Source organism: Dysidea avara, chromosome 8, assembly GCF_963678975.1.
Source record: "Dysidea avara chromosome 8, odDysAvar1.4, whole genome shotgun sequence".
Taxonomy (NCBI): domain Eukaryota; kingdom Metazoa; phylum Porifera; class Demospongiae; order Dictyoceratida; family Dysideidae; genus Dysidea; species Dysidea avara.
The window spans coordinates 31,539,216-31,555,015 of NC_089279.1; the positions used below are offsets into that span (position 1 = coordinate 31,539,216).

Below are 15,800 nucleotides of genomic sequence, written 5' to 3' on the forward strand. Positions count from 1 at the left end.
GCACTGTTGATGCAGCGTAATTATATTACAATAAAAAGTTAACAAACAGGTGCAAGAATTTTTCCTTACACGTGTGCTATGGAAATAATTGTCAGATCCCATAGCCCAAGTAAACATTTACCATACACATAGATGAAGGCACTATTGAATACATGTTCATTCAAGATGGTGCCTGTGTTGGTCGTATCAACATGTCATGAATCTGCAATGTAGAGATAGAGAAAAACAATGATATAGCTGTACTAAGCACTTTATATTCTGTGTATGTGGGTAGAGGTAGTGTAAATGTGAATTAGTAATTGGCATACTGCTACAATGCTACATGCAGCATAAAAATTTATTGTTATAATATCTATAATCGGTTTAATAATTGGTATTGGGCCTAAATTGGCTACTACCTGATTAATCGATTGTGTTTAAATCAAAACTGATATTAATCTTCACTGAGCTGTGTAGTAGATATAATGATATGGGGAGGATAAACTTATGCTATTTGGCATTTTATTGTGTTAATGGTTTGCATGCCCAAAGTAACCTGAGTATCATGTCACCATGAGCATTATTTTTGTGCTAAAAAAAATTTACAACCCACTGAAATTCTAACTTCATACATTTCCCAATATGTGGTAGTTAACATATGCAAATTATGCAACTGTCTTAGCATGAACTGACACAGTTTGCACTAGAACTGAAATGGACAGTAACTTTTATCATCCGAATATCCTGAACAAAATCTTTCTAGATATCCTACAGATAGTGACTTACTATAAATGCATGACCTATTTTACCATGAACTCACTTGCTATACTCATAATTTAGATCAGAAGCAAGCATAGTATTCATAGCACAATTGGGATTGTAGTATAATAATCAGTAGGCTTAAGTCTATTATGCTCCAAAATCTTCCTATTATTCTTTCTGGCACTCCTTTTTTTACTCACCTATTATGCTCAAATTTATTCCTGAGTCTACCTATTATTCTCAAATTATCCCCAAATATGTGTGTCAAATTTAGTATTTTTAAGGGTTTTTAAACAAGTGACTGCTCTATTAGAATTATGGACTCTAAGTTAGAGTAAGTGACTGCTCTATTAGAGTATCTCGACCATTTTCACCGTTTTTATGCTTGCACTGTTTTGGTAGTAAATCTAAAAGGTTTTTACACTACACCACAACAAAAATTTATAATTTTGTACCAATTATTCTTAAAATTCATCTGATTATTCTGGAATACTCCCCAATACTTTTCAGTACCTATTATTCCCAAAATTATGCCGGCATAATAGACGCATGCCTGATAATCAGTGTAAAAGCTTTGTATCAAAGAAAATCATCATGAGATTATTTTAAATTATTAGCTGATGGCTTCAAATTACTATCTGGATATTGAAATACAATGTAATTTCTATTAAAAAGTATTGAAATTGCTCCACTACTTTGTAAAACAAGTCTATGTCTTCTCAAGCAGAGTTTATTTTATATTATATCAATCTGCAGCCTAAAGGGTATCTGTATATACATTGCAGTAGAAGAATACAATACCGTCATTCATTTGAAACATCTTCCTACTTGAATACCAGGCTAAAACTACACTTTGGTGGTGGATTTACAATTCATAGCGAACACATTGAGTTAAATCCCAACACTATAACAATGTACATGCAAATTATGGCTGTGAATTTAAGTTTTTTAGCAGTTGTTGTACTTGTACAAATTGATTTCTTTGCTCTTCCAACTACCTAGCACAAAACTACTCAACATATGTGAGATGTGTTAAAACTTTATGTAACCTATTCCTTCGACACTGCAAATAACACTGAAGCAATAAAAATGATTTCAGAAATGGTGCAAAGTATGTGGGGTTTTACTGAAATAGTCAAAAATATAGGTACGTCTATTAAACTTGTACATACCTGCATCCTGGGAGGAGTAGATAAGGCATAAATTATGGAGTCAGCAACATCTTCTGGTTGAAGAACCTAAAAGTATACGATTTACAATAGTTGCTGTAATATTTATTTATATTTCTCAGCATTCATTTCATGAACTACTAAGTGGCTATATTTTTAGGTCCCCTGTTGATGAGGTTTAATTTGCTGTACCACTTTGCCAGCCAGCACTAAATTGACTAAAAATGGTACTTTATACCTAATGGTAACTATAATGATATTAATGAGGTCATGAAGTGCATCCTAATTTATCTGTACCCTTGTTGAAAATGATTGTTCTATTAGAGTACTTCAGCAGAGCTCTGTATGCCTGTAAATGTAGGAGTTCAGAACAATTCACTTATTTGAATACTTACATCAGTACCTGTGACCATCAGGGTTTAGATAAACAAGGGTCTAGTGTACTATATGTCTAGTACCTACTTAACATAGTCACTATAATGAGGTGGTCCTATTAATGAAGTCGTGAAGTACAACTAGCTCTGTTTGTAACCTACTTGTCTTATTAATGAGGTCTTGGAGTATGCCTTGGTTATGTATGTTTAGAACCTAATATGGGTGACCAAAGAGCTTAAACAAATACCACAAATACTCAATAACTGTTGTGGTTTTATAATCGGTACTTGAGTATTGTTTATGACCAAGAGTTCATAATTACTTGCACTATGAACTCTTGATGTGGCCTTTTATTGATCAGGTAATATGATGCATTTGTTATCAAGAAAAAGGACATCATTTTAGAAGCTCTTCGACTGCTCTAATAAAGAAGCTGACTGTTCTATTAGAGTATATCAATCTTTTAAGTGGAAAGTGGTCGGCCATCCTTCACCGGTTCAGTAAGTAATTGTGGTCGGTAAATGTCCGATGGCCAACTGTTATAATCTGCACTGTTCAGATAATAAATGAAACACTAATAGGATGACATGTCATGTTTGTGATCAGAACATGAAAATCTTTACAACATAGTGAAGCATTTCAAAGTATTGAAATTCAGTTTGAAGTCACAGAAACTACATACCACTTCAAGATGTGCTTCTAAATGAAGTAAGGAATGTTTATACATACTATGAACTAAATATGTGTTACTATTTAATAATCACATACACCAAACTTACTGGATAGCCAAAAGTTGCATATAAATCTGTCATGGCTTCTTTTGGATTGTCCATTCCTCGACGACGAGGACCAAACTCGGTAGCAACCACTCCAGGTGAAATACCCTGCATGTGGGGAGGGGCAGAGCCAATAACAACATAAGTATATGTAGAACTTGATCTTACAGTGATTTTGATGTTAGATTTGATATCCCGTAATTCCTTACGTAGTCCCTCAGTCAATGCTGTCACAGCAAACTTTGATGCATTATAGAATGAAGTTGCAGGATTCACCACATGGCCTGATATGCTATAGTGGTCAAATAAATATCTGATTATTATATAACACAAAAGGCATGACAGAAACATGTGCACTAGCTACTCTCACATGATGATGGCCAGATCATTTTGTTTTGCATATCGAAGTACTATGAGTGTTAGTTCAGAAGATAGCAGCTGGACTGGAGGCTACCATCATGTTGTTACAGTGAATGGATACCATATAGCTAATATTAAATTTAAATACTGTAATAGAAACATCTAAACTGCTTTAGTGAGAGGATTTTGTAGAGAATTGACTGACCTATTAATAGTAGCAATGTGTTGTGCGCATGTATTATGTATTGTATGACGTATGCAATCACAGGGGCTTAGGGATTTAATTAGAGTATTGAGAGTTGTATCCACTCGTGGCAAGCCAATCCGAGGTAATCTTTCCTGAAGGCAAACCGATACGTCCTTACCGCGACAGATTTAGGATTGGTGCAACAAAAGCACGGTCAGCTTTGAGCTTTCTCATTGGTCGTTTCCAATGTCATCTATTGCTCCCACATTCCAAGAATTTCATTGACCTAGTTCCAGGATATTGTTTACATATAAGTAATCTGTAACCTAGTAAAATGTGATGTGTTTTAATTAAAAGCACATAGAGCAATACTTAAGGGCACATGGTGAGCTAACAATCTATAAACTTAAAATAAAATCTGACAGTAGAGTATGTATACACCATGCAGGGTACATCCTATAAACATAACAAATAACACATTGGTTATACTTACATACCTATTGAGATGAAAGACATGTCCATCATCCACATTCCTCTCCCTGAGCTGTTTGATAAACTCTCTAGTCATCACACATAGGCCAAGAACATTCACCTAAATGTACATTATTGTATACAATGTTGACATGTCACATATGTACACTACATTCCTAATTTTGTAACTGCTAGGGAAAATGACTGACAATCTGCATGATAACTAATGAATATTACAGTTATATCCATAGCTTGAATAGCTTTTCAGCTACTACAAATTGGGGACAACCTCTATAGACCCTTTTCAGGTGAGCTGCTACCATAGCAACATCTGCCATCTTGGAGTACAACCCGTTTTGCAACCCTGGTAGCGTTGTTTTCTATAAGAGTAAAACAATACCCAGGAAATAGAGCTTATTCTTCTGCATTCCACAGCAAAGGTTGACCAGGTAAACATATGCTTTCTCCCATGCTACCAGGGTTTCAAAATGGGTTGTACTCCAAAATGGTGGATGTTGCTATGGTAGCAGCTTACCTGAAAAGGGTCTATCTATATGCAGTGGAGGGTTGATCATCTGAACTAATATGGTGAAGGGTGTCAAATTACATAAAATTAGACAGATTTTTTTCTACAAAATGTTCAAATATATTCTAATACTGTATAGCCTGAGGGAGAAAAATTTCACTGATTTTGAGGTTTTGAGTGGTTAACAGCAAAACGTTTATCCTTGGAATATTTAGACCTACATATAATCTAATATTGGTTGCAAATCTGCAAATTAGGTAAGACTTGATAATCTTGCTCCTTGGCTATAAGGTAGCATATGCATATACCAGGAGACAAAATACTCTAATAGAACAGTCATTGGTGTTTGACTCTATTTACAAGTCACATGTATAGCACTACATGTTGTGGTGGTACACAGTACACCTCAGTGAAGGCCATGCACCTAGTGTTATAACATGTACAGTTATCAGCCACCTACAATACCACACTGATACTGACACCATACCAATACTAGTCTCGCCCTCAGGGTTTGGTGGCATGCAATAGAAACACTAGGCAGTATAAAACAAAGCCTTACAATTTCCATATGACAACACTTATTATGTAATTCTGAGGCATGAATTCAAATGATGCTACCATTAAAAAAGCATTGGTGTAGACTGTGAATGGGACACAGCGATAAAGAACAATGTGAGTTCTAGTTGCGTGAAAGTATAGGAATATCTGATGTCAGAGGTGTACTCGAATCTAATTGGTGACCGATGAATTCCTTGGTCGTATACGTCACTGCCAAGAGTTTGTATTGCGTGTCACTAGACCCTTGTGGTCTGGGGGTGAGACTAACTTATACTAACTGTCTGTCTGCATTCCTTTGCTGTCCAACAATTTTCTCACCAGTTGCTGCACGTATTGAAGTGGTAATGGTGGCTTGTGCCAAATACAATGCTCACTATCTACATGTAAGTAAGAATCAAGTTGGAACACAAGTTTCTAATGGTCGTCATTCATCATATACAGCACGATGTATTTAGAGCAAAACTTGCTGGAATTCTCTATACTAATACCATACCTGTTTCACTGCCCATACAAAAGTCTCAATAGTAGCAGTGAAATTTATCCCGTATTTCACTGGTAGCAGGATAAATTTCACTGGTAGCAGTGAAAAAGTAGTAATTGCAATTTCATTCGCTAAAATTTATGTTAACAATGTAGCGCCAATTAGTGTTGACGCGTGTTTAGTACATAGTGACAAATTGCGTACATGGCAACGCTAATGCCCAGCATGCATATGTGCAGCGAGTATGGTATTAACTGGGAATAGCATGGGTAGCAGTGAAATTTGGGATAAATACCACTCTTGTTGTACCGGAAATGGTAAATTTCACTTGGCTTCGCCTCGTGAAATTTATCCCCATTTCCAATACAACACTCGCGGTATTTATCCCAAATTTCCCTGCTACCCATGCTATTACTAGTACTAATACCATACCTGTTTCACTGCCCATACAAAAGTCTCAATAGTAGCAGTGAAATTTATCCCGTATTTCACTGACAGCAGTGAAAAAGTTGTAATTGTAATTTCATTAGCTAGAATTTATGTTAACAATGTAAAAGTAGTGCCAATTAGTGTCGACCCGTGTTTAGTGTGTTTAGTACATAGTGACAAATTGCGTACATAGCAATGCTAATGCACAGTATGCGTATATGAGTATGGTATTAACTGGGAATAGCATGGGTAGCAGTGAAATTTGGGATAAATACCACTCTTGTTGTATTGGAAATGGTAAATTTCACTCGGCTTCGCCTCGTGAAATTTATCCCCATTTCCAATACAACACTCGTGATATTTATCCCAAATTTCACTGCTACCCATGCTATTACTAGTACAAACCGCATGGCAAGCTGTAAGTAAATACCATTTAACCTACGCATGTATAGTTTTAACAAGCAATAAAACAGCATGCGGTATTTAGCTTAGTGGTTAGAGCAAGTACTACTGACTGGGTTCACAATGAAGTCTTCCACATAGGATAGGCACCAGTGCTAGTGTATTAATGCATGTTAAATCCAGCACTTCGTTCAACAAGTACGTAGGGAGGCAGTTGTGCATCCCACATTACACTAACCAGATCATACTACAAGTGCCACCTTGTGTTAATTATATGCTTTTGTGCTGTAGTATGTATGAACACACTAAAAGTTGACCCATAATAACATTCAATAACTCATGGATGGAATTACACAAGTTTTGACGTATGTTTTGCAGTACTGCTTGACCTGCTATAAATGTTTCAAAATGTTTTTATTCAAATGTCTGACACTATTATGCGCTAGCTACAGGTAATAGCCTCGTATTCTTTTCTTAGCTACTATTCTCCTGTAAATATCTATGGTGGCAAACAAGCTAGTGTCTCAGACCATGTTCACTACTTACATTTTGTTATTTTGCACTCCTTTTATGCTGATTTTTTAATATTTTTATTTATATGCTGACCTACCAACCCTATATATATACTCTCGAGATTTTCACTGGTGAAACAACTGATTGCCTTAGGAGCAAATTAAAATAGACTTTAGCAGTCCTATCATTACCTCAGGCCCGTAGGGAATATCAGTAAAAAGGTCCACATTTCAGTAAAAAGGTCCACATTTCAGTAAAAAGGTCCATAATTTCAGTAAAAAGGTCCACAGTTTTAGTAGAAAGGTCCACAGTTTTAGTAATAAAAGTCCAAAATTTTAGCATTTTTAGTGACTGAAAGTCTGAAATGTCACCAAATTTTGGTATGTATTTTAAAAAATTTCTGGGGGAGGACCACTACCTCAGATACTTCTTTAGCACACCGTGATGTAAACCACACAAAAGGTCCACCTTTTTGTCTAAAGAACCTATCCAGGTAAAAGTCTGGCTACGGCAATGGGTAATCAACATAGCTACCATATTTTACCACACGTATAAATGCCATGCAGCATATCACCTCTAGTATATTTCTCCACTTCTCTGTATCACCAGATAACAATTGGCACTCATGGCCTATACCAGCACTGTTAACACAAATGTCTGCTCCTCCAAATTGTGACTTTATTGCACTCATCATTGATAAGATGTCCTCCTCCTTCCCAACATCACACTTTATGGCTACTAGCTTGCCTCCTGATGTACTTAGTTCCTGAGATAAGTTCTGTGAGGGTTTCATAACAGTACACCTGATCTATTAATCTTTTCCTCACCTCGATGGCTGCGATGTTTCTAGCACACCCAACTACTACTACTCCGAGTTGTACTAGTCTCTTCGATAGTTCGTATCCTATTCCAGCAGATGCTCCAGTAATAATGGCGACTCTGCCCTTCCATCTCTCCATCCCAGGGTAGTTAAGGCTGTCTGAACTTGCCATCTGAGGTACAGAAGATAGAAGAACACTATATATATATATATATTGTATAATAAGTCGCATGTTTATTTATTTATTTTTATTTGTTTAACCATAAAGGTAAGGTAATTACAAAAGGCAAATGCCTATAGGCTACAAAAACACAAGATACAAAAACAGAGAACAACAAACATTACAAGGACATTAGTACAACACAGAACAAATAACTAAATACTGTAACAAGAGAGAAAGTGTTATAAAAATTTATGCAGCTCTCGCCTAAAGTGAGACTGATGAGGAAGAGAGAGAATATCACGTGGGACAGAATTCCATAAAAAGATAACATTAACAAAAAAAGAAAACCTATAAGAGTTTATTGATTGTGAACTTGATACTGTTTAGTCAACTAGGCATCACTGTACAGCTGTACATTGTCATTTTTCCTATGTATTTGTTGCGTTGCTTTTGTTAAATGGTTACTAGCCTGCCCTTTCTATGAATGAGTGCTTTATTAGAGTAGATTGCTATCACATTCTTTGTGTGAAAATGCAAAACTAGCACCTTTACCGGATTAGGTAAAATCGGAGCTATGTAGGAGCTCTACTTACTTATAGTTATGCAGTAAGACAATTACCTGTATCTAACAGTCGGAGTAGACCCAGATATCCAGCCAAACGAGGATGTGTTGTACTCTAATAAATGCACACCTTATTCCCACAATCATTAATATTTGGAACAACATCGACTGAGTTGTTAAACCAGAGCGAGTTATGTCTATGAAAATAGCAGTAGTTTTACAGCATAGGGAAAAGAGTACACCGAAACCATGGCGTTTTAACCCATCAGACATCCAGAATTATTGTCTCGCTGATGTGGAAGAAGACGTCCTCAAATTGTTCCCCGATGTGGCTAAGAGAGGATCTCGGCTTATTTTTCGCTACAAGGACTCATTAGTCGGCGAAGTGGAATTGGAAAGCGATCGAGATTTAAGGGTTAGTTTTAAATCGTACAGTGAAAGAATAGTGAAAGTAGTAACTTCGTGCACCGTACACCAGAAATATATTGGAAATTTACGTGCTGTATTGGCACAAAAGCAAAGACCATGTTTTAGGATGGCAATAGTAAAGTAAACATGAATGCACGAGATCTACATCTCTTACGGTTACACTAAGGAAAGCTTCAATTGTGACATACAATCAATTTGTATCCAGTATGTGACCATTCAACATAGTTCTCACTATTTCTTTTATATTTTGTCAGTATTTATCTGCAGTGTGACTCCAAAGAATGGGTTACCAAAGTTTCAGCCTATTGTCGTGTGTGGTTTTGGAATTATTGTGCTAGACACTAGGAAGAACAAGCAATCAAATTTGTACAGAGACTATACTGAAAATAAACTACAGGTGCTTGAATTGCAGCCATAATTATTTTTGTTTGCATTGCTCTACAAAGTTGGGGATTGACTTAAACCATTCACCATGTCACCATGAATTGGCAAGGTACTTGTATTCACTTGTGCATGCAAATATTGAGGCATTGTAAATAAAGAAATGACGACGGTCTTGTTTACGTGTACCGCATCGTAAATAAACACGTGATACACATACCCTTGGCCTTGGGGCTACAGAAGTAAAACAAAGATATTCGAACTCTCCATGAGCAGGCAAATAAGATGGTGTATAGGTTTAATTGCTTACCTGAGTAATAGCTTGATTGAAACTTGCATTTTTTCTCTTCTTTGTAGCATGTGTAACGTCACCTATTTTGTGCATGCAAACTATATATATATATGCTGAGATAGTCACATCAGAATAGTCATGGTTTATTCATTCCTACAGTGATAATAAACTGGAGCTATTCTAGTACAGCTGTACTATAATAAACATTAAGATTCTCCTGACTACTGATTTAATATATAGTGGAGCTTTTCCCCTGCAAAATAGAGTAGAGTGGTAAGGCTACCAACATCAGTTTGTTACTTATATGCATACTTTTACCGCTTAAAAATAATTTTCAGTGAAGTAGAGTGATGCTGCACTGCTCTTTAGGGAGCCCCTGACATAGTCCCATTTGAACCGTTTGCCTTGAACTGACACAATCTACAGTGTTTTGTGTGTGCCCTAGGCTCTCACAGAAGAACGTGAGCTTTAAACTTATAATAACTTGAAAGCTGTGTTATATGTGTTGTAGATTGATATGTCTTTTGTTTTGGTAGGATTGTTTGCAGTCGTTCACAGAAGAGTCGGATGTCAAGTATAAGACTTTTTACCTGACAGAGAAACGTAAGCCAAGGGATTTACCCACCTCAAGTGATCCAGCCAGTCCTAAGGTTAAGAAGAAAAGGGAATCTGAAAACTTGACAGCTACAAAGGTACAACTCAGGAAACTTTATTATGCACCCAAAAATCTTTAATTTCTTGTAAATTAGTGTCACATGTAGCGGGGTTAGTAAAATCCAGGTAGCAGGAAAACAGTGGCATTTTCTACCCTATTATATAATACAATTATATTCAATTAATCGCCTTAAGCCACTCACTCCTACTGTGTTGAAATTATTATATCAGGCCCATGTTTTACCTATAATTGACTACTGTGATGTTGTATGGGTACCTACTAATGTTGGCCATCTTAAGAGACTGGAAAGACTTCATTCACGGTTTTCATCATATGACTCTGCCAGATCTTCTGCATTTAATCTTACTTTAGTTGAACGTCGCAGATTTCATATTGCCATACAAGTATACAAGATCTTAAAAAGGCTATCACCCTCCTACTTACTTTCCACCTTCAGGTCTGCTTTATCCGTCACAGGTCGTGCAGGGCGCAATGTCCATCGTTTGTATGTACCTGCTGTGCGATTAAACTATGGCAAACGAAGTCTATATTATCGTGGCACAACTATATGGAACAGCCTGCCTACCTCAATCACCGAGATGAACTCATTAAATAGCTTTAAGCTAGCTTATTTAAGTCATATTTAGTTAATTGTGTGTATATATGTACCTATTGTTTTTGTATGCTTGTTCAGGGCACAGCTGAAAAACAGCTTTTGCTGATGCTGTCTCCCTGTCTAAATAACATTAAAAAAAAAAAAAAAAAAAAAAATACATTTACTATGTGACTGTACTTCCCGATAATTTGTTATTTGATAAATCGAGGACAGAATAAAGCAAAAACCATGTGAGGGGTCATTAATTTAGTGATATCCATTATTTGTCCAAGTTATATGAATTAGTTCTTACTACATGAGAGCTATAGAGAAACTTGTCTGCTCAGGTTGATGGTCATTTAGTTAGTGCAAACTATGTACAAAATAGTTTGCTTTTTGTAGCCACCTTTCTGGTCATAACGGCAAGAAATTTTGGTCCATAGGTACCCGGGTTTGTTATATACAATTTTGGTGGGAAATATTTAGTAGTGAAAAGAAACTGGAGGTTTAATTCCTGAAAGTACGACAACAGTTTGCTGAAATCCCATAATATGAAATTAAGCGTGCCTTATGGCATATAATGATTTTGTAAAACTGGGCAAGAAAATGTAAACTGGAACAAATTCACCTCCCTCCAATATCATACAGTATGTGTACACACTATAGGAGCACATAGAAGCCACACTGGCAAACACAGTGAAGGAGGTGGGACTGTCCAGTGACGACCAGCCATTATACATTGATGCTGAAGATAATCTTGTTAAGTGTAAATGGTGTGGGAAGAACTTTGCTGGTAGTAACCAAGTGAGGTGTATCAACCAACATGTGAGGAAATCAGTGTCTCATAGACGAGCAAGGCAACAACACTTGCCATCAGGTTTGTGTGTGTGTGTGTGTAGTGTAGTGTGTGTAGTGTAGTGTGCGTGTGTGTGCGTGCGTGTGTGTACGTGTGTGTGTGCGTGAGTGTGTGTGCCCAGTCTACCCAGCTGTATATTGGGGACCTGGTGGTCTGGTGTCTGACGAGCAAGGCAACAACACTTGCCATCAGGTTTGTGTGTGTGTAGTGTAGTGTGTGTAGTGTAGTGTAGTGTGTGTGTGCGTGCGTGTGTGTGCGTGCGTGTGCGTGTGTGTGTGTGTACGTGTGTGTGTGCGTGAGTGTGTGTGCCCAGTCTACCCAGCTGTATATTGGGGACCTGGTGGTCTGGTGTCTGGGGAAGCAGCCCACCCAGCTGTAACATCAATGGGTACCTGGTGTTTAATGGGGAAGCGAATTCCCCTCTTTTCACTTAGCGGTATTGGGGTTGTTGTGGAACTTTGGGTTCCGCAACCTCTCTGTGAGACCTGGACAGTCCTGCAGGTTACTAGCCCTGCCCCAGGAGGATTTGCCTGCACAAGGTTCAATTGCCTGAGTAGTGCACAAGCATCCCAACGCTGGTTCACTGGGTGACAATAGCTGTGTTTCGCATGGCTGCTGTAGGCTTTGCTTTTGCTTCGTGTGTGTGTGTGCATGTGTGTGTGTCCTCCTGGTAATCAAAAGGTTCCAGGTTCGATTCCCAGCTGGGCCACTTTGGTGTTGTTGTTGTTTCCTTGAGCAAGAAACTTTACTCACATTGCTCCAGTCTACCCAGCTGTTAAAATGGGGACCTGGTGGCCTGGTGCCAACTGGGGAAGCAGCCCACCCAGCTGTAACATCAATGGGTACCTGGTGTAAACTGGGGAAGCAAATGCTTGACTGTCCATGTCTCATATGGCAGTTGAAGGTCCAAGTGGGACTTGATGCCTACACCTTCAACTGTGAGATATGGTACAGCCTCCTGCAGGTTACTAGTCTACCCCAGGAGGGCATGCCTGCGCTGACTCATAGCACCTGAGTAGCGCACAGGTGCCCCAGTGCTGGCTAATGGGCAGCGTGACCGCTTAGCGGTAGCTGAAGGCTTTGTGTGTGTGTGTGTGTGTGTGTGTGTGTGTTTGTCTTTGAGTGTGAGCACATGTGTAGTATGTGTTTTTTTTTGTTGTTGTATATATATGTCAGGATTTGATGCTAGTCACATTTTACACACGTAAAAGTGATATCGCTTGATCTGTTATGTACACATGTATTATTATAGCCACAGTATAGCAGTGGTAATCATTAATGTTGACTCTGCATTTCTCATTTTAATAACTTTTTTGTTATAGATGAGGGCGCACAGGCCCCGTTCCTAGAAATGGATTCGATAGGTATGAAAAATTGTACTTTATACTGTATGCCATAGTCTTCTTTCAGTATGCTTTAGTCATCATTGTATATAAACTCTCTTATAGAGCAGTCGGTGATTGTTCTATTAGAGTGTTTATTGAAATATTCCATGTCTCTAGTATAACAACCCGGTTGTACTTTTGTAAGTCTTTTAGTACTATTGTAAGATTAAGCTTGAGTTTAAGCCTTATTGGATTATTGATCACAGTTATAATTTTGATTATATGGCACTGGTAGGTTTACTAAGGAAGGTACACTGGTAATGAAATACTCTAATTGAACAATCATTTATATGTTTGGTTAATTAAAGTTGTTTGGAGTGGTTGGAATAAGTAAGGATCTAATGTGGGTATGTGATGATTTGATATTCATCCATTTTCCCCAGGTCAATATCTATGTTTTAGTATCAGTAGTTGTAATAATGTCTAGAAAGCTGATTAGCTAAGTAAAAGATGATAAGTATTATAGCACCAGTTTTTAGCTTTGCTACTCAAGCTACCATCCCGTCAATACTCACAGGTTAATTCTCTGTGAATTACTCCATAAGTACAGTGTAGCCATTCTGCTTGTACTGGTACAGTGGACCCTGGATTATCCAAGCCCCAGGCAATGTGAATTATTTGGATAAATGTACATTTACTGTACACCTGTACTAAAAATACTCTAATAGAACACACACCTGTGCTACTGTAGTGGTATGAGTGTACCGTGTACCATTAGCAATAGCAGATCTATTTTCTGTATGCTTAACAATTTCCAAAGGTCAAAACATATTGCTGTTTTTTATGAGCTTTGCTAGACAATTCTATCATTGAAATTTGTATATACCTGTTTTATGTACTAGAACTTTTTGTTGCTATGTTGTCAATACTTGATGAATTTTATTTATTGTAGCTCATGTGTATACTTGTGTGTTATCTTTAGATGATACTAGTGTTGATCATTCCAAGCTGGAGTATGGTGATGACATTGTGGAGGTATACTTGAACACTGAACCACAAGGTTAGTGCAACTTGGGATGTAGCTAAAATTTCATGGTGTTATATTGTAGTTGATAGACCTCGCCCTGAAGAAGCCAAGTTCCCTCCCTTTGTAAAATGTATGTAGATGTACCCAGATCTTCTACTAACCAGTCTGTATTTTTTTGTTTAGATGGCTGCCAAGGAATTTATGATAAAAAATATGTAGAACTGTTCATAAAAACCAACCAGAAAACAGCTGAAAAGTTGTGGGAAGATATTAGAAAAGAGAGTTCTGGATTCACAGACATTACCGTTGATGTTATCTGCACCTGTTGCAATTCCTATCAAAACTGGAGATCCACACACCCAAGTGAAAACACAGATTTGGTGGAGTACATAGCCAGCCAGGCCACTTACAAAGTGTTCCCAAACAAAACTGTATCGGTGTTGGAGAAAGGAGTGGAAGTCCAGTACACTGGTGCTGTCCATTCTAACATCTGCACTGGCAGAGCATTGGGAAATGGAGAGCATCCTTACCAGTGTGACCCGTGCTATTCACTTATTACCTCACTTTTTTGTCAGTAAATTTATATTGTTAACTTAGTACATTGTAGCTGTATAAGTGATCATGATAATGTCTTTGAAATAATGAAACACAACTCCTGCCTTGTGTGTATGGTGTGTATTTTAAACGTAGTTGTATAGCATTCGGTTAATACAAGTTGAGTCTCTTATTTCAGGAATGTCACTGCATTGATAACACCATTTTAGTGCATACCACCACGAATGTTACGGTATGTTTGAGGACAAGTCACTTTGTGTCATATGGAGGAGGTACAACATACTAGAACAAGTGCTGTGAAAGAGTTTGTGTTAACTGCATGCTTCTAATTGAATTATTAGAAGTAGTGTCTAAAAAGGTTACTTGGACACTTAAGAAATCCAGTGTTCTCTTCTCTAATGTGTGAACTTTATGGACTTGTATCGTACCTTCTCAAAGCACTGCACCCTGACCATATCTTTAAAAATTGAGTGTGCCACTAAAGGAGGTTTTAGGCCACAGCTAAGGCATATTGCAACGTATTTGAAAGCTGTGAAATTGGTTGATTCCTTTTCCCATATTTCAGATGAAACACTTAATTGCACTCCACAGCAAAAATAGTGTTTCAATACCAACTCTGTCTGGTCAGTATTGAAACAACCATTTTAAAAAAGTCCCCATAATGAGACAAAACGAACCTCAAATCTACGAATGACTCCAATGTTGTTCACTATTGGAGCCTCTGGTCTGTTTTTGTTCGAGCTTATGTAAAAATTTTGTACTATCAGTTCCAACACCAAAGTATAGACAGAATAAATACTGTCAGTATTTGTGTATAAATTATATGCTGTGCTTGTTGAGTGAAAAGCTGTCATTTTATGAGTTCTTTTCCCAACCTATAGCCATACAGTGTAATGTATCTTCCAAAGGCATATAACTGAAGGAGACAAGAGCAAATAAACAATTTTTGTATATATAATTATGTAATTTTTATTTATATCTACAAAATAAGACAAGAAACTACTCTAATAGAGCAGGCACTCAGCCAAAAAGCACCGAAACAAACTTTAAATAAATGATCCTGATGAGGCAGGATCCATTACCATCAGCTGGCTGCAGTCTAACAGATAACTCATCATTGATATGAATTCAAGAAAATTAAAAAGGGTTTTC

General features: G+C 37.4%; 2 protein-coding genes across 3 annotated transcripts; one reads left to right on the plus strand and one right to left on the minus strand.

Moving 5' to 3' along the window:
* Positions 1-6: 6 nt before the first annotated feature.
* On the minus strand, positions 7-8,663 carry LOC136263206 (dehydrogenase/reductase SDR family member 11-like). Its single transcript, XM_066057712.1, has 8 exons — positions 8,591-8,663; positions 7,816-8,005; positions 7,563-7,766; positions 4,106-4,200; positions 3,230-3,353; positions 3,065-3,169; positions 1,914-1,979; positions 7-202 (listed from the first exon to the last, which is right to left on the minus strand). Exons 2-8 carry the CDS (start codon positions 7,978-7,980, stop codon positions 161-163), a joined length of 801 nt encoding a protein of 266 aa, XP_065913784.1. The 5' UTR covers positions 7,981-8,005; positions 8,591-8,663; the 3' UTR covers positions 7-160.
* Positions 8,659-14,778, plus strand: LOC136263202 (uncharacterized). 2 transcript variants are annotated; one of them, XM_066057707.1, is made up of 7 exons: positions 8,659-8,948; positions 10,172-10,327; positions 11,552-11,762; positions 13,064-13,105; positions 14,049-14,126; positions 14,176-14,223; positions 14,277-14,778. In XM_066057707.1, the coding sequence occupies exons 1-7, from the start codon at positions 8,727-8,729 to the stop codon at positions 14,669-14,671; spliced, it is 1,152 nt and encodes a 383-aa protein (XP_065913779.1). In that variant the 5' UTR covers positions 8,659-8,726; the 3' UTR covers positions 14,672-14,778. The 2 variants fall into 2 exon arrangements, with proteins under 2 accessions (XP_065913779.1, XP_065913780.1); XM_066057708.1 differs by lacking the exon at positions 14,176-14,223.
* The last annotated feature ends 1,022 nt before the right edge of the window (positions 14,779-15,800 follow it).

Bases quoted from the DNA above. Each gene is read 5' to 3' on its own strand.
- LOC136263206 (XM_066057712.1), bottom strand. From the start codon at position 7,980: ATGGCAAGTTCAGACAGCCTTAACTACCCTGGGATGGAGAGATGGAAG. The intron at 3,170-3,229 runs GTAAGATCAAGT...CCCCACATGCAG, and splicing joins AATCTAACATCAAAATCACT to GGTATTTCACCTGGAGTGGT. The intron at 1,980-3,064 runs GTAAGTTTGGTG...GTATACTTTTAG, and splicing joins ATGCAACTTTTGGCTATCCA to GTTCTTCAACCAGAAGATGT.
- LOC136263202 (XM_066057707.1), top strand. From the start codon at position 8,727: ATGTCTATGAAAATAGCAGTAGTTTTACAGCATAGGGAAAAGAGTACA. The intron at 8,949-10,171 runs GTTAGTTTTAAA...TTGTTTTGGTAG, and splicing joins AAAGCGATCGAGATTTAAGG to GATTGTTTGCAGTCGTTCAC. The intron at 14,127-14,175 runs GTTAGTGCAACT...GTTATATTGTAG, and splicing joins CTTGAACACTGAACCACAAG to TTGATAGACCTCGCCCTGAA.